An 18,444-nucleotide genomic window follows, 5' to 3' on the forward strand; every position below is an offset into this window, starting at 1 on the left:
TGTCTTAAGAAACAGTAAGAATGAGAGTGTCCAAAATTATGATGTACATAAACAAATATTTCAGTTAAGTGTCGTACATCTCTCCTTTTAAGCCAGATAGAAACATGATGGCCTAAACATTGAAAATTGACAACAAAGAATGAATAGGAGAGGGCACCTGAGCACATGAGGAGGATAGTTTGTCTAGTTTTGTAGCTGCTCTGAAAGTTGGTACCACAAGAAAAGCCTGTTGTGACACACTTTGTTGTATTCAGAACACCTGTAGAAGACAATGAGAATTATTGCCAATGTAATATGTTGAATAGACTAAATGACACAACCGCATAAATGCGAACTTCTATTCATGTTCCTTTGAGTTGTTTTAGCTAACTTATTCTGTACCATTGAGAGCAAGGAGAGTTTTGTCTTTATCAATTTTTCTATATTCTTGAATTGCATATATGTGTACATTTAATGACAAAGTCATGTCTGACAACCGTGTTAAGATGACTGATAGGTTGTGTATGTACTGGGATGCCTTAGTGATGTCTAATGGCCCACATCTGTTGAAAGAAGGCTAGGTTAAAATGTAGGGAAAAGTCGTGGCTTTGCTTCATGTTATGCCATTGTGTATTTAGTTTTCAATGACAGTGTATAGTTCATATTACCCCTCCCCCCTCAAAAAAAGGAAACTGATCTTTCAGTTATTGCAAATTTCATTTAAAAACCACATCATGCTTGACAGAAAACACATGAAAATTCTTCATGTTGTTATTTCCAGTTTTCCAAGTGAATGCAAGCATAACTGAAAATTTCAGTACAGGTAATATCATAAGAATATTATTCCCATCAGTATGTGGCAGAGGTATTTCTTTAATATACTGTCCAGTCACATTAATGTGACCACATGTTAAAATCCTGTATAACCACCTTTTGCAGTGCATAACACAGCGAGATGTGCAAAAAGAGAGTCAGTGAGGTTCTGGAAGGTACCAACAAGGATGTGGAGCCATGCCAACTCCAGTGCTGTGGCCAACTGCACTAAGTTTCTCAGTTGAGGATCCATGGCCCATAGCAGTGTAACATGTTGCATTTCCTTCTGGTAGATGCCAACATGCCGAGGAGAAACAAACTACATAAGGGTGAACATTGTCCCCAAGGATAGATTCATTCTCGTTCTGATCTATTGTGCCTTCCAGAGAGACAAGATCACCCAGGGTATGCCACAAAAATATTCCCCAGACTATAATGCTCCCTCTCGGGTCTGGTCCCTTCTGACGATTGTTGCAGGGTGTTTGCTTTCAATCTGATGCAGCATAAAATGTGATTCATCTGAAAAGGCCACCTGTCACCACTCAGTGGATGTCCAGTTATGGTACTAGTGTGCAAATTCCCACCTTTGTTGCAAATGAACAGCATTCTGCATGGGTGAATGAGCCAATTGTGCCTGCTGTGGAGGCCCATACAAAGCAATGTTTGCTGGATGGTTATTGTGGAGACACTGTTCATAGCCCCTTGGTTCATCAGGATGGTCAGTTGCTTAACAGTTGCATGTCTATTTGCCCATACATATCTCCGCAGCTGTCGTTAACCCATGTATCTATTGCCTGTGGTATGCCACAGTTGTCTCAGTGCCAGTTTCGGATAGTGCCATTTTGCCATACACGGTGTAATTTAACCATGGCAGCAAGCAAACAGTTAACAAACTTAGCCATTTCAGAAATGCTTTGTCTCTTATCCCGAAAGCAAATGATCATGCCCTTTTGAACATCACCCAAATTGCTCTGTTTCCACATTATGACAATGACTGAACTGTTTTCTGCATCCCCTGACACTATTTATGTACCCTTCACTGCTAGTGCTGTTACCTGCCATCTGTGTGTGGTTATTGCATGTTGATGTCAATCATAGGCATTGGTTTCATTAAAGTGGCTGGACCATGCATATGAACCATCATGAAAATGTGTGCAAGAAACATTCCTTTATAACAGTGTGAGAATCTTCTAGAGAAATAGATATTACATACGTCTGTTTTGATTTAGAAATAATGACAGAATGCCAGAGTCACTCAACTAATGAATGTATGATCCACAGGTACTGGTCATCGCTGCGCAATCTTGTGATATCCTTGTTGAATTCGATGCGCTCCATCATCTCACTTCTGTTCCTGCTCTTCCTGTTTATCCTTATTTTTGCCTTACTTGGTATGCAGTTGTTTGGTGGTCAATTTAATTTTGAAGATGAGACACCACCCACAAACTTCAACACATTTCCTATTGCTCTACTGACAGTCTTCCAAGTAAGTAGCCTTTCTTTAAATAAGAAAGAATATAATTTATGAACATTTGTCATTTATTATTTATTGTTGTGTAAAGCTTGGTTTTTTATAATTGTATAAATGCGAAGTATAATAATTTGTTATATTTCTCATTTCATCAAAAGCGTAGAGACGGTCTTAAGGTGATGTTCTAGGAAAACTCATTAATTGGTGTTTTGGGTTTATATGAGTGCTAACAGGAAACAAGAAGCACCCAGAAGGGGAGAAGGGTATGTAATAAAACTTCATGGTTTGAAAGGGTATGTGATGTTATTTAAGTAATTACAAAATTGAGTCAAATTTAGAAAGAACTCAGCAGTATGATCCCACTTACACGTATGACGTTGCACAGCCTCCGGCCCAAATGCATGCACTGATTTTGTGGGAAAGGGTGTCATCAAGCTATTGAATCCTCATCTAAGACAAACTGTCGACAACTGTTGTAACTGGTCGTTGATATTCTGGATACTGGCACTAAGACAACAGTTGATGTCCAAGCTGGTATGACAAATTTTCTATCAAGGACAGACCTGAGGATCTTGCTGGCCACTGAAGCATCTCAACATCATGCAGACAGTTCATAGAGACATGTACCATGTATGGACATGTGTTGTCCTGTTGAAAAATGACACCATGATACTGACACATGAGAAGTAACACACGAGGATGCAGGATGTCCATGATGTACCGTTGTGCTGTCAGAGCTCTCTCAATCACTAAAAGCTCTAACCTGAAGTCATACCTGATGGCTCCTCACACCATGATACTAGGAGTAACACTGCTGCGCCTCTCTAAAACATTGGAAAAAATTGACATCTCCCGAGGCCACCACCATACTCACCGGTAATGGTCGTGGTGGTAAGATAAGGTTGACTGGAACCTTTACGACAAGTTTGCATGCCCACATGTTTCCATGCAGTGTGACATCATGCCACCAGCATGTCTGAATACCCTGAGAATCTGGATATTGCACATTTTGACCAGTAAGCCAAAAGGAGACCAACCTTGAGGTCCCTTTAAAACTCTGTTAGGTGCTGATAACACTGTCTCACATGAGTATGCAGCATCTTTGTGTCCTTCACAGTGATCACTAAATATCTGATGCTATTTATGCCCCTTTTATATCAAACCAGACCTGGTAACAGCACTAAACATGGACAACTTTAATGCACTGTGGTGATCATTGTGTCTGTGACAGAGAATGACCCCTCTAATCATTTACATACTCACTAATGGTATGTATGTGAATGAAGTTGTGAGCCCCATCCATAAAGTAAATTTCCCTGGTGTCATGAACAGAAAAAGAACAGAGTTGAAAGATTTATTGTGACAGGTACAGGAAGCATTGATCTGTTTTTCGATATATTCACCATTGGAATACAGACATTTCAGTAATGAAACACTGCACCAGTTATTGCTCAGCACAATGCATTTCAAGAATCATTCTCATAGTCAAATGCAAATTGCAAATATTTGCAATTGACAGTGAGATTAAATTCTTGAAACATGTTCTAAGCATGAAAAATACACAGCTAGTGCAGTCTTTCATTATTTAAATCATGAATGATACAGCTGCAGGCTTTCCAAAAACATTGACTATGATGAACTGACATTTTGTTGAGTGGGACCAAATTCAGACATTTCTTGTCCCTTAGGACCAACTGTTGTATTCCAGTGTCACAGAAGTTTGCCAACTGGATCTGTATCCACTGTCTGACAACAATCTCTTCCTCTCATTCAATTTAATAATGCTGACTCTGACCAAACAGGAAATTCATAAAGTTCTGAAACAGATGGAAATAACTGGGTGTGAGGTTCAGGCTGTAGGGTGGATGGTCAAATTTCTCTCAGCCGAGTGTTTGCAGGAGCTCTGTTGTCCATCAGGCCATCTGTGGTTGACCATTATTCTGCAGCAAGACAACATAGGCGCTAAGAATACCATGCCACTTTTCTAAGTGAACCTTTGCAATTTCTGCATTGTTTTGCAGTAATGCTCATCATTCACCATCTCACATCTGGTCAGGAGTTCGATGAGGAGAACTACCTGACTGTCCCAGAACAAAAAACACAGCACTTTTTGCATCAACACAGAAGTGAAATGTGCATATAGCATTGTTGACCAGGAGCCCCTGGTGCAACTCTTTTTATTTGATGCCACATCAGCAACTTGCACATGGATGATAATGAAATGTTCTAAGGACAATGTTCTAAGGACAAATCTCTCTCTCTCCCTCCCACACACACACACACACACACACACACAGACACACAGACACACAGAGTTCTGAGCAGAGAAAATCCCTCACCCGGCCAGGAATCAAAACCAGCCCCCTGTGACGGAGAGTCAACGACATAGATTACAAGGCCAAAAGCTGCTGACTGTGCCAACACAATCTACATGAATTTCATCTTGCAGGTAGAGTTACTGCCATGCCCATGCATAGATTGGTGCTTGGCTTGTAGGGTTTTGTGTGGAACCAACAACTCGTCACCTTTGATGATCCAGTCTAGAAATTCACCACCGGCATCATGTTACCACTGTTGAAAAGTCAGAACTGTCCTAATGGGCTTTGCTTTGTGTTCTGGAGTCAGTTGCTTCAGTACCCACCTGCTGCACAATTTCTGGAACAACAGGTGCTCTGAGACAATTCCACGCAACAAGGATTGGTGCATCTTTGGGAACTGCCTGCTGAGTTTCATTGAGTGTGAAGTGATGGTTTGCCATAATGCATTCCTGCACAAGCTCTACAAGGTCTCCTGTAATGGTGGATGACCTCCCACTGAGCTCCTCAGTTTGGCAACCAGATTGGTTACCTGGTGCAAAGTCTCTACACCAGTGATGCGTCATGTTCTTTCTCATGACATTAGGACCATAGACATGACATAACTGATGATGAATTTCAATTGATGCTGTGTTTCATGCATTCAGAAACTTTATCACCAAGTGCATTTTACACACAGTGGAAGCTGGAACACGAGCCTCCACTTTCAACCGCTGCCTCAAAGCTTCTGTGAGACCTTCGGGAGTTCCTTTAGCACATGTTCAATATCGCATCACTACTGTATCACATACACTCAGTCGCTTTGAGCAACATATGATTTGCTAGTTTTGGTACGACATGAAAACTTACTTTATGAACGTGTCGCATTGAGATCTAACCATGTCTTCTGGGTGGTTCACTTTCTTTGGCAGGCAGAGTAACTTCTAAAAACACTCAAACATTTTTTTAGATTATACCTCTAACTTTCTTTCAGAAAAAGGCTATTTTGACTTTACTAAGTTTTTGAAAATAAACACTAGTGTAATCATTAATATTTTTTTTTTAGATATAAGACTCCCAAATGTGCCACTTAACATAAAAATTATGAATCTTGTAGACAGGTAGTATATGTGTCTGGCAGAATTTCTGGGAAATGAGCTACCACGTCGGTATTAGATGTTACTGCTTTCAGGATTCCTACTTTTTGCCAGCAGTTAGTTCATACAGTACTTCAAACCTTTGCAGTGTTTCTTCAGACAGATTATCATTAGCCTGAATACCATATTTTTTGTCTGTTTCAGCATTTTTTGACTCATCAGTGCTGTGAACTTTATTGTCAATAAATATACAATATGCTTAGAAATTGATGCTGGGGTATTCATCTTGAATGGACTCCATTGTTGCATTTATCTAGAAATTATTACTGTCATTAGAATGTTATCATTAATCACTGTTGCTATATGAAGAATCATTTCTCTTTCAATGTCTTTCTTCTACAATTTGTTGCTAACACATTCATTTACTTACAGAAAGTGTAGTAATGATTATTCAGTGTATAGTTGGTGGTAAACATGTTGTTATTCTGTTTACTTATGATACCGTATTTCCTCATACTAATTTGGAACATACATCTACCAAATCTCAAGTGAGACACATACTTCAGATAAAAATTCTAAGACCTCTACTTCATATTCCATGAGAAACTATCTCTCTACTATGAAGCATGCTCTTTTTGTTTCTACTTCTTCCAACAAGAGCTTCCCCTTTCATACTTTTTTTAGGATTTTATCTTCCTTTCCCCTTCATTTGTTATTGCACCATATCTGTATCATCTGCTTGTTATTGAATAAAGGCTACCTACAGTTATTTATGTGAGTATGTGGTAGTGTTGCCTGTAGCGAGTTTTGTACACAGTGTGAAAATGAATTAGCCCACAAAATCATCAAAATACTCTTAAGACTTTTCTCTTCTTTCCCATCCTTATGTGAGTGCAAGCACAGTCTTCACCTTCTGTATTTAAGTATCAGTTCAGCATATATTCCCACCCCACATGTAAGATTTCATTTTTTGTTGTATTTTATTAAATTTACATATTCTTCCCTCAAAATAGTCTGTAATGGGAGACCAAATTTAAGTAGAGTAACAAGAAAAATGTTTATTGACTCAGAATAATGGAAATAAGTGGTAACATTTCTTATTCTACAGGGTGTTACAAAAAGGTATGGCCAAACTTTCAGGAAACATTCCTCACACACAAAGAAAGAAAATATGTTATGTGGACATGTGTCCAGAAATGCTTACTTTCCATGTTAGAGCTCATTTTATTACTTCTCTTCAAATCACATTAATCATGGAATGGAAACAGACAGCAACAGAACGTACCAGCATGACTTCAAACACTTTGTTACACGAAATGTTCAAAAATGTCCTCCGTTAGTGAGGATACATGAATCCACCTTCCGTCGCACGGAATCCCTGATGCGCTGATGCAGCCCTGGAGAGTGGCATATCGTATCACAGCCATCCACAATACGAGCATGAAGAGTCTCTACATTTGGTAACGGGGTTGCATAGACAAGAGCTTTCAAATGCCCCCATAAGTGAAAGTCAAGAGGGTTGAGGTCAGGAGAGCGTGGAGGCGATGGAATTGGTCCGCCTCTACCAATCCATCGGTCACCGAATCTGTTGTTGAGAAGCGTACGAACACTTCAACTGAAATGTGCAGGAGCTCCATCGTGCATGAACGACATGTTGTGTCGTACTTGTAAAGGCACATGTTCTAGCAGCACAGGTAGAGTATCCTGTATGAAATCATGATAATGTGCTCCACTGAGCGAAGGTGGAAGAACATGGGTCCCAATCAAGACATCACCAACAATGCCTGCCCAAACGTTCACAGAAAATCTGTGTTGATGACGTGATTGCTCAACTGCGTGCGGATTCTCGTCAGCCCACACATGTTGATTGTGAAAATTTACAATTTGATCACGTTGGAATGAAGCCTCATCCGTAAAGAGAACATTTTCACTGAAATGAGGATTGACACAATGTTGGATTAACCATTCGCAGAAGTATACCCGTGGAGGCCAATCAGCTGCTGATAGTGCCTGCACATGCTGTACATGGTATGGAAACAACTGGTTCTCCCGTAGCACTCTCCATACAGTGACGTGGTCAACGTTACCTTGTACAGCAGCAACTTCTCTGACGCTGACATTAGGGTTATCGTCAACTGCAAAAAGAATTGCCTCTTCCATTGCAGGTGTCCTCGTCGTTCTAGGTCCTCCCCAGTCACGAGTCATAGGCTGGAATGTTCTGTGCTCCCTAAGATGCCAATCAACTGCTTTGAACGTCTTCCTGTTGGGACACCTTCGTTCTGCAAATCTGTCTCAATACAAACGTACCGTGCCACGGCTATTGCCCCGTGCTAATCCATACATCAAATGGGCATCTGCCAACACCGCATTTGTAAACATTGCACTGACTGCAAAACCACGTTCGTGATGAACACTAACCTGTTGATGCTACGTACTGATGTGCTTGATGCTAGTACTGTAAAGCAATGAGTGGCATGTCAACACAAGCACCGAAGTCAACATTACCTTCCTTCAATTGGGCCAACTGGCGGTGAATCGAGGAAGTACAGTACATACTGATGAAACTAAAATGAGCTCTAACATAGAAATTAAGCATTTCTGGACACGTGTACACATAACATCTTTTCTTTATTTGTGTGTGAGGAATGTTTCCTGAGAGTTTGGCTGTACCTTTTTGTAACACCCTGTATAAATGCATTAATAAGGGTCATACGAGAACTAAATCTACAACATTTTCCAATATGGAAATATTATAATTGAAGTAGACTGATATGTGAAATATCATAATCTAGATAACAGAAGTGCAGAGTGTAACTAAAAATGAAACAGAATTAAGTGTCTTTTGTGGTAACAATGAAAACTGTTTGGCACATTATATGTAGTCAATCTGTGCATGTTCTTAAATGATTAAAAGTTTCTGTAACAGTGTAGTGTTATATCATGTAAGTTTCTGTATTTTATTTTTGATATGCTGTCATATCTAGCATTCTGCCCTGAACCATTGATTTTTAAGTTCACTTCAGAAAAATAATTCTAAGAGAATTTTATACTTTGAACCTTAGTAAACAGCACACACTTATTTATTTTTATCAATAATTAAACTGCTGATATTTAATGATACTTATTCATTTATTTATTGACAATAGCATATGTTTATTTCTGAAGACAAAATGCTAAACATTAATTAATGAAAAATGTGGTGTAAGGAAACTAATCTGTTTTCATATCATCTCTGGATGATATTTACGATAAGACTAATTTACATTCCAGATTCTTACTGGTGAGGACTGGAATGAAGTGATGTATCAAGGAATTCGTTCTCAGGGTGGAAATAGTGGTGGTATGATCTACTCACTTTATTTTATCATTTTGGTTCTGTTCGGAAACTATACACTGCTGAATGTGTTCTTGGCCATTGCTGTTGACAATCTGGCCAATGCACAAGAACTGACTGCAGCAGAAGAAGAGCAAGAAGAGGAAGATAAAGAGGTAAGAACTCTTAACATATCTGTGGTGATGGAAAAACAGTGTAGTTGTAACAAATTTCATGAAGTGTATAGGATTACTTTGTATGTATTGTAGTGTGACAGTAATTCACACATGTGGCAACAATAGATTGTAGAGGTTCATGTGTTCAAATGCCCTTGTGAGGCCAATTGAGGAGCTACTTGATTCAGAAGTAGTGGCCCTGGTCATGAAAACTGACAGTGGCTGGGAGAGCAGTGTGCTTACCACATGCCCCTCCAGATCCACATCCAGTGATGCCTATCAGCTGAGGATAACACAGCGGTTGGTCAGTAGCATTGGGCCTTTCAAGGCCTGTTTGGCCAGTGTTGTGTGTTCAGATGTTGACACAGTGTGCTAAAAGCGTGACAAGTTGTCTGCTCCAAATGGTTCAAATGGCTCTGAGTACTATGGGACTTAACTTCTGAGGTCATCAGTCCCCTAGAACTTAGAACTACTTAAACCTAACTAACCTAAGGACATCACACACATCCATGCCCGAGGCAGGATTCAAACCTGCGACTGTAGCGGTTGGGCGGTTCCAGACTGTAGCGCCTAGAACCGCTCGGCCACTCCGGCCGGCTGTCTGCTTCCATAGCATGTCCATGTCGCCTGTGCTGTAAACTGAAATGCACACTATTTTGAGCAGCATATACTTCATGTGCATGACAAAATAAAGACCCCCCCCCCCTCAGGTACTGTGGGCTTGTTAATAGAGACATTGATGGTACCAATTGGCAACTATCCATCTTGTCAAATGAATAACTTCAATTTAACCCACATTGTTGGGCAGGTAGGTAAAAGTTGCTATAGAGGTGGACATCACATCCCAGAATAGATTAGCCAACATTATAATGGACTTTATGGTCTGTGATTCTATTTGGTTTCATGGAAATTTTATAGATTTCAAACTGTTAGTAGTAGCTGCACCAGGGAAGTTACAGGGACCTAAGCAATATGTGTCCCTTGGTGCATTCCAAGTGCTGTGTTTCAACAAGAGGTTTGTGTATTATGTCATTCTACTTTCTCTCCCTTCTTTCTTTCATGTCCATTGCTGCTAGAACTCTTAGTTTAAACCTACCTTCCCATAATTTGTATTTATTATTGTATTTATCGTGAAAGAATGTCAATTGTGTGGTTTTGCGTACACTACTATAATTTCTAAATGTAATGTTCTATATTAGATGTAACTTTTAACATACTTATTGTAATATATGTAATATAAAATAAATATAGTACCTAGTTAGATGTAAGAGAGGGCATGCTGGTCCTAGTCTTGTCAATTTAAATAAATCAATAAATAAATCCACATATCATAAGTAATTTTCAAGACTCCTTTGCATGACAAAATCATTTCTTCTGTGACCAACTTGGTTTATTTGACATGTTAACTGTGGATGCACTGGATAGCGAACAATAAAGCAAGGAACCTTCCCATAAGTTTATCTTTTCAGAACAATAAGAAGATATTATCATGAAATATGACAAATTATTGATTCCATTGCTCATATCAGAGTTATTTCTAGTAGCATTTTTCTTTTTTTGGGGTGGGTGGGGGTGGGGGGGATATTTGAGTGTTAAATGGGGAAAGACAGGTATGTGTTCCAGTTTGCAACACTAATCCATCCCTTCTTCCTATGTACCTAGTCATGTGGCTAATTTTTAATAAGCTGCAAAAATGAACTAATGGTCTTTATTCACAACAGACACGGGCTGCCCACTTTGCACTGTTTCTCACTTAATTCTCTACTGGTAAAAAAGAGAATTTACTTCTAAACTGAAAACTGAGTTAGGAAGTTCCCAATACTTTGCAGGTTTGAAATATTATAACATTTTCAGAATAACACTGTCTATATTTGATTTCTGTGTCCCTTAAATCCATTATTTTGGTTTGAATATGAGCAAAAGCTATCTGTTGATGGATACAGCCTGCACTGTTTCAGTCTTCATATGCTGTATGGCATTAACACAGAGAACATACTTCTTTACTATGTTGTAAATGTCCCTTGTAGTACTCTGCACTAGGCCACCCTGGACATCCCATTGTAGCTGATTACTGTGCTCCACTGAAAGAACCTCGGCTCTAGTTGGCCAACACTTCAAACCCAATGTCGATAGCCTAATATCCTTTACCAAGGGCATGAACCACTTCCTTCATTGCCTCTCCATTGTCCCCACCACGTTGCAACATGGTTCCTTGGCATGTCGCTATTGACGCCACCTCCCAATACACCATCATCCTCATGTGCGTGGCCTCGAAACATCAGACACTAAGCACTATAACACCCAAGATCATGCTCATTCCACAATAACCACCTCATTCCTAATGCATGTTACCACTTATATCCTAAATCACAACTACTATTCCTATGAGGGGAAGATATATTAACAAATCTGCTTCACAGTCATGGCACCTTATATGTCAGCCCATGTGGGTGACCTGGAGGAAATCTTCCTAGCCATGCACGATCCTAAACCCCTGGTGTTGTGCAGGTTAACTGTTGATCTCCTATCTACTGTGTCCTATCTCCTTCACTTGGTCGTCACTAGCTCAGTGTGCCAAATTTCTTGATATTGACCTCCACCTCTCTGATGGCTCCATAGGGACCTCCATCCATTTAAAGCCTCCAACTGTCAACAATGCTTCCACTTTGATAAATAAATAAAAAGCCTAATAAGTTTCTCTCATGTACCTTAAACAGCACATCTGCAGTAATAAGCAATCCCTTTCCCATTATGCTGAAGCCCTTCACAGACAAGCACCAACCTTCCATGTATATCTACACATGCTCCAAATTCTCCAACCACCCCCCATGTACCAGCTACAGAAGATCTGTTCCATTATTACCAAATATCATCCTAGACTGGAAAAACTAAACCACATCCTCCAATAGGGCTTCATTTACCTTCCATTGTGCCCTGAAATAAAGAACACCCATCCCACCTTTCCCATATTCCACTGCCCTCTCAATCTATGAAATATCAAGGTCCATTCTGACCCTACACTTAATTGCAACTCCTTGTCACATAGGTCATAGCCCTGTGGAAGACCCAAGTTCAAGAATGGACCTATGCACCCTTGCAGCACAATTACTCCTGCCCTGCCATAGGCATATCCTGCCATACCAGAAGCGGGACCATATCAGAAACAAGCCATTTTTGATATAAATGTGTTGGTAAATTTTGAGACATGTCATGACTCAAGACTAGATCTAAATTATATAGATATTTGAGATTTAGCAGAATCATAGGAAATCACTTCTAGATGAGTACACGAAATCTGTAATGAATAAAAACTCAGTACTTCAGATCAGATTCAAGGCTGTGGGAGGCAAATGCTCTGTCTTATGGGTACTTATGATGACTGATGTTTGGATAATGCATGTTTTGCACTTTTCCTTTGTACTACCAGATTACACACTGAAAGTTGCTTAGTTATAAAAGTGTTTGGGTTCATGGAATACATTCAAAGAATCAGTGAAGAATTATGAAGTTGAAGTTCAATGCAGCTGAACATACAAAACTTGCACTGAGCAGCAAGCCACTGTTGGTGGTTGAGATAAGAACTCAAGCCTGAAATAAAGAAATGAGTGAGTAGAAATAAGAAGTTGAAGTTTATAACTATTTTAGAACTTACAGACTTAAACTAGAGGTCTTGGGTTTTATCAAAAATGAGAAATATATGTCCAAGTCAAATTTCTATAACTACTGTCTGCAGTAATGGAGTAGAGCAGGTGTCTAAAGCTGAGGCGAGTATATGGTGGAGGCCATTGAGAAACTTTGTGCATACATGCCCTGGGCTATCTATAGCCTGAAAATGAAAGATAAACTGAAACAAGCTGAAAACAGTAATATGAGATTGTGCAAATTTGTGATGCTTTGTAGTAAGAGAAGAACTAAAATATTTTCTATCTTTCACAATGTGTGACAATAACTTTTAGGAAAATCATTTTAAATTTTATTTTATGAGACAGACATACATATATGACTAACTGGACTGCATTATGTGCTCCTTAATATCACACAAAAGCTGTATAGTCTACTATAACAATTGCCTTACTTTTCTTCTTTTATTCAGAGATGTATGAAAAAAAACATTTTTTTTGTGTCCTTAAGCATTTGAAGTGATTATATCAAACACTTATTTTTTAAAAAAATCTTTATTTTCAAAGAATGCTCAGAAGCACTTTGAGTGCCACAGTAATTCTTTAAGACAGAACATCATTGTTATGAATACAAGACAGATTATTGATTTTCCTTGTCTCCTATGATTTCTGTTTCCATTTTCCTGGCTTTCCTTTCTCAGGCCTATGTAAGGAGACCACTCATTGAAAAGCAGAAGTATTGAGTTTTCTATAGGCACACACGAAGGAAAGAAAGCTTGCTAGCTTTAGGAGTTATACTTTGATGAACTAGAATACACACACACACACACACACACACACACACACACACACACACACACAGAGGGAGATGGCTGGTTTGCAGACTAAGAATGCGGAAGAGAAGGGTGGCAGATATTTGGGCTGGCATGATTGTAAAGGAAGGTGGGAAGGGGCACATGCTGAGGACAGGAATTGGGAGGGGGTGACAGCATAGAGGAAACTGTTAGGTTTAGGTGGAGGGTGCAGGGACAGTGGGGTACCTGAGATTGTGGCCAGGATTGTTATGAGAATGGAGGATGTACTGTGAGGATAACTCCCATCTATATAGTTTAGAGAAGTTGGTTGTGGAGGGAAGGATCCAGATGGCATGCCTTTCAAACTGAACTGCGTGTTGTGCCACCAGATGGTCAGTTTTGTTCTTGAAAATGTCTTGGCAGTGGCCATTCATCCTTGTGGACAGCTGGTTGGTAATCATACCAACATAAAAGGCTGTGTAGTGTTTGCAGCAGAGTTGATATATGACATTGCTGCTTTCATAGGTAGCCCAGCCTCTGATGGAGTAGGATGAGCCTGTGACAGGGCTGGAGTAGGAGGTGTTAGGTGGGTGGATTGGGCAGGTGTTGCACCTTGATCTGCCAAAGCAAGTGGGAGTGGGGTAGGGATGGACTAGGATATTGTGTAGGTTGGATGTGCAATGGAACACCACTTTAAGAGGGGTGGGAGAGAGTCTTGGGTAGGATGTCCCTCATTTCAGGACACGATGAGAGGTAATCTGAGCTGGCAAAGGATAAGGTTCAGTTGTTCTAGTCCAGGGTGATACTGGGTGAAGAGGGTGGCACTTCTTAGTGGCTGATTCTTGGGAGTAGTGGAAGGATTAGGGATGTTTGAAGATGTGGCACGGAAAATCTGTTTGTGGGCTAGGTTTAAGGGGTATTGCCTGTCTGTGAAAGCCTTTTTGAGAGGCCTTCAGTCTACTGGACAAGTGAGTTCATGTAACTGCAGATATGTCATCCATGGGTGGCTAGGCTGTATAGGAGGGATGTTTTGTTGTGGAAGGGATGGCGACTGTTGAAATGCAGGTACTGTTGCTGCTTAGTGGGTTTCATGTTGACAGGTATGAATGGAGCCATTAGAGGGGTCAGTAAGTCTGCAGCTCATGGTCTTGCAGTAGCATTCTCGCTTCCTGCACACAGGGTCCTGGGTTCAATTCCTGGCGGGGTCAGGGATTTTCTCTGCCTCGTGATGACTGGGTGTTGTGTGCCTTTCATCATCATTTCATCATCATTGACTTGCAAGTCACCAAAGTGGCGTCAGCTAAAAAGGACTTGCAATGTTAGCAGCTGAACACCCCGCATGGGGTCTCCCGGCCAACAATGTCGTACGATAATTAAAAAAAAAAAAAAAAAAAAAAAAAAATAGGGGTCAGTTTAATGTCAACAGGTGTGGATGAAGCCATTAGAGAGGTGGAGGTCAATGTCCAGAAAGGTGGTGCATTGAATAGAGAAGAAACAAGTGAAGCAAATGGGAGGAGAAGTATTGAGGTTGTGAAGGAATGTGGATAAGGTGCCTTGGCCATGAGTCCAGGTCATGACGATATCATCAATGAACCTGAGCCACTCTAGGTGTTGAAATTTTTTGGTGGTTAGGAAGGTTTCCTCTAGATGGCCCATAAACAAGTCCATGGCAGAGTCATGGACACTCCCATGGCACTCTCCTATGCTAACCTGTTTGTGGGCCAAGAAAGCAAGCAAGTCGTATTTCTTTTGTGTGCCTATCGACAACTCACCACTTCTGATTTTTGGTGAATGGTCTCCTTTAATCATGAAGTATTTACATTCTACAAGAGCTTTCCTACAACATTCTGGTCTGTATAAGTTTCGTATGTTACTTATTTTACTCTGAGTACAGTTCTTTGTTTATCTTTTCGCATAACATTTAAGTATCACATAACTCATGAATCAGCTTCAGCTCTGTAGCTATTATTTATGGGTATCAAAGATGTCCATTACTATTATTAGAGCTTATGCATGAAAGGCATTTTGATATCAATTTAAAAAAAAAGTGTTGTAAAAGAGCCTTTAAGCAGTTTTGGGATGTGAGTGTTAACGTAGATATTGTTTTTTGTTTAGGATATTTTGATGGATGTGATTCAAATTTTGAAATGTTTTCTCTTCCAGAAACAGCAAGAAGAACTGCACAAGGAGATGGAAGCTCTGCAGTTAATGGGCGGGTGTAGTTCACCTCCAAAAGTTGAAATATGCCCGCCCTCACCAACGCACAATTTGTAAGTTCTTAATGCATCAAAGTACATTGGCTGTTAGTTACACTGTCTTAAATAAAGTGAGTTGCACATGACCCAGATCATAGCAAGACAGTCTCTTTCTGTAGTTGAGTAGTTTCTGTCAGCTTTTGTAAATGTCCTAGAAGTACAGGCTATAACCTTCTCTTTTCCATCAGAAATTTGCACCAGAACAGCATCGATCCCATACCCACTGGCATCTGTGTGTAGTTCTGTAAGTGCTTTCTCATCATACAGACCAAGTACAGGATCAGTTGTCAGAGCTTTTTGCAGCACATCAAAAGAATCTTGTTGAGCTCCATCCCAGATAAATTTAGTATCAGCTTTTAACAACTCTTGGAGTGGCCTGGCTTTGACACCAAAGTCTTTGATAAAATGATGGTAATAATAACATATCCCAAGGAAGCTTCTCACATCTCTAATACTTTTAGGAATAGGAAATTCTGTTATAGATCTCACCTTTTCTGGGTCTGGCCACACACCTTCATTTGACACAAGGTGTCCAAATATTTTGATTTCTTTTGCTCCAAAGAGACACTTTCTTGGATTAAATTTCAGTCCACCTGTTGGAGACACTTAAAAGTGGCCCTCAGTCTTTTTATATGTTCATCAAATGTCTCTGAGAACACTTTAATGTCATCTAAATGACAAAGACATATCATCCACTTCAGGTGCCTTAGAAGATAATGTATCATCCATTCAAAAATTGCTGGTGCATTACACAAACCAAACGGCATTACCTTAAACTCATACAGGACCTCAGGGTTGATCAATGCAGTTTTCTCACAATCAGCCTCATCTACTTTGATTTGACAGTATCCTGAGTACATGTTCATGGTTGAGAAAAACTTAGCCCCCTTCAGACAATCTAGTGTATTGTCAATTCGTGGAAGAGGGTAAATGTACTCTTTAGTTGTATTATTAAACTTCGTGTAATCATCACAAAAGCGCGAGCTGCCATCCTTCTTCCAGTCGAGGACCACTGGTGATAATCATGGGCTCTGCGAAGGCTGAATGATGTCATTCTTCATCATTTTCTCTACCTCGTTGTGAAATATTCGACATTCCTTGCTGACACACGGTATGCTCTCTGGCTTATTGGTTGATGGTCTCCACTGCTAATCTGGTGTTTCACTGTTGATTTGTCTAATTTGCTCTTCACCTTTGGATTGAAGCATGCAGAGAACTCTTGAAGAATGGTAAGTAGCTTCTTCTGTTGTTCCTTAGTGAGATCTGGTGATAGTCAAGCTAGAAGATCTTGTCTCGTAGTAGTAGCGCTAATTTCACCCAGAGACTCACCATGGGAGGTTTCTATGATGCTCAGCTGTTCTGCAATTAACGACTCAGCATTTGCTATGCACATGCATCTTGGAAGGATCTGTGGTTCTCAGCGACAGTTAACTACCCACAATTCACCCAATCTGTTCTTAAATGAGATGACAGAGGCTGGGATGACCAAGTTATTCTTCAGTTGTATGCTTCTCTTGCATTCCACTACAAGATCCATGGGTTGCATGGCAGATGCACATCTTCCTGTCCACAGTATCTCATCTTGTCTAGTGTAATCTTCGAGCGACCGCAATCTATAATTGCCTGGGAAGCTTTCAAAAAGTCCCATCTAAGAATGACGTCATGACTACACTCTTGTAAGACAATGAATTCTAAGGGCTGTGTAAGGCCACTTATACCCACACGAATGGTACATATTCTTGTAGGTTTTAAATATTTCCCATTAGCCACCTTCAGCAGAGATATTTTGCTGTCAACGAATACGGTTTTCTGCAACTGGTGATGGTACTTCTCTGAAATGACTGAATATGATGCTCCAGAGTCCACGAGAGCTTGGGCTGGTCAGCTGTCCACGAGGATATTGACGTAGTTCCCTGTCATTTTTGTAGTGACCGACGGCGGGGGATTTTTCCCTTCGGCGGCCTCACCTCCAAGGAAGGTCACACCCTTTAGTTTTCCAGGTTCTGGCAGCTAGGTGATCAGCTGCAGCCTCTAAACAGTGAGGGAGACCTTGATCGGCATGTTGGGTAGTGTCCTCTCCAGCGGCTAGCTTGCGGTGATGGTGACCTACGTCATCCTGCACTCACATCTTCTTGTTCATCTTTGTCATCCTGGAGTTGGCATCGGCTAAGTTTGGTCTGCTGTCTTCCAGCACAGGTGTCATCAAATATCCTCCACCTTTCTCAACAATAGCACACCCCATATCCCGGTCATTCACAGTGGAAACACACTGGTTGGTTATCCAGGCTCCTCCAGACGTCAGTCTTCCTCGGTGTCCAAACAGGTTCCTCATACGGCATTGTAGGAACATAACTCCACTTGGGTCTCAACTTTTTCACCATTTTAAGGCGAAATTAAGGATGAGATATTGGGTTCAATGTCTTTTCCACTTCCTCCCTTATTACCTCTTGAAGTGTCTCAGTTTTTTGCTCGCTGTGTAATCCAAGTGCCTTCTGAACTTCCTCTCTTACTATGTGACAAAGAACACTTGTGAATCAGTTGCTTCGTCCATCACAGACATCGATACAACATTTGGAAGCCGCTCAAACTTCTTGCATGTAATTCTTCTTTTGACGCATTGTCTCGATATACT

At 40.4% G+C, this 18,444-nt stretch overlaps 1 protein-coding gene across 1 annotated transcript in view; it reads left to right on the forward strand.

Moving 5' to 3' along the window:
* The window catches only part of LOC124722536 (voltage-dependent calcium channel type A subunit alpha-1), a 393,558-nt gene that overhangs the window by 258,386 nt on the left and 116,728 nt on the right, over positions 1–18,444 (forward strand). Inside the window, exons 15-17 of the mRNA XM_047247682.1 lie at positions 2,074–2,278; positions 8,925–9,143; positions 15,721–15,827. Of these exons, the coding sequence (XP_047103638.1) occupies positions 2,074–2,278; positions 8,925–9,143; positions 15,721–15,827 (531 nt within the window). The remainder of the gene's footprint in view (positions 1–2,073; positions 2,279–8,924; positions 9,144–15,720; positions 15,828–18,444) is intronic.

This window comes from Schistocerca piceifrons, chromosome X (genome assembly GCF_021461385.2).
Source record: "Schistocerca piceifrons isolate TAMUIC-IGC-003096 chromosome X, iqSchPice1.1, whole genome shotgun sequence".
Taxonomy (NCBI): Eukaryota; Metazoa; Arthropoda; class Insecta; order Orthoptera; family Acrididae; genus Schistocerca; species Schistocerca piceifrons.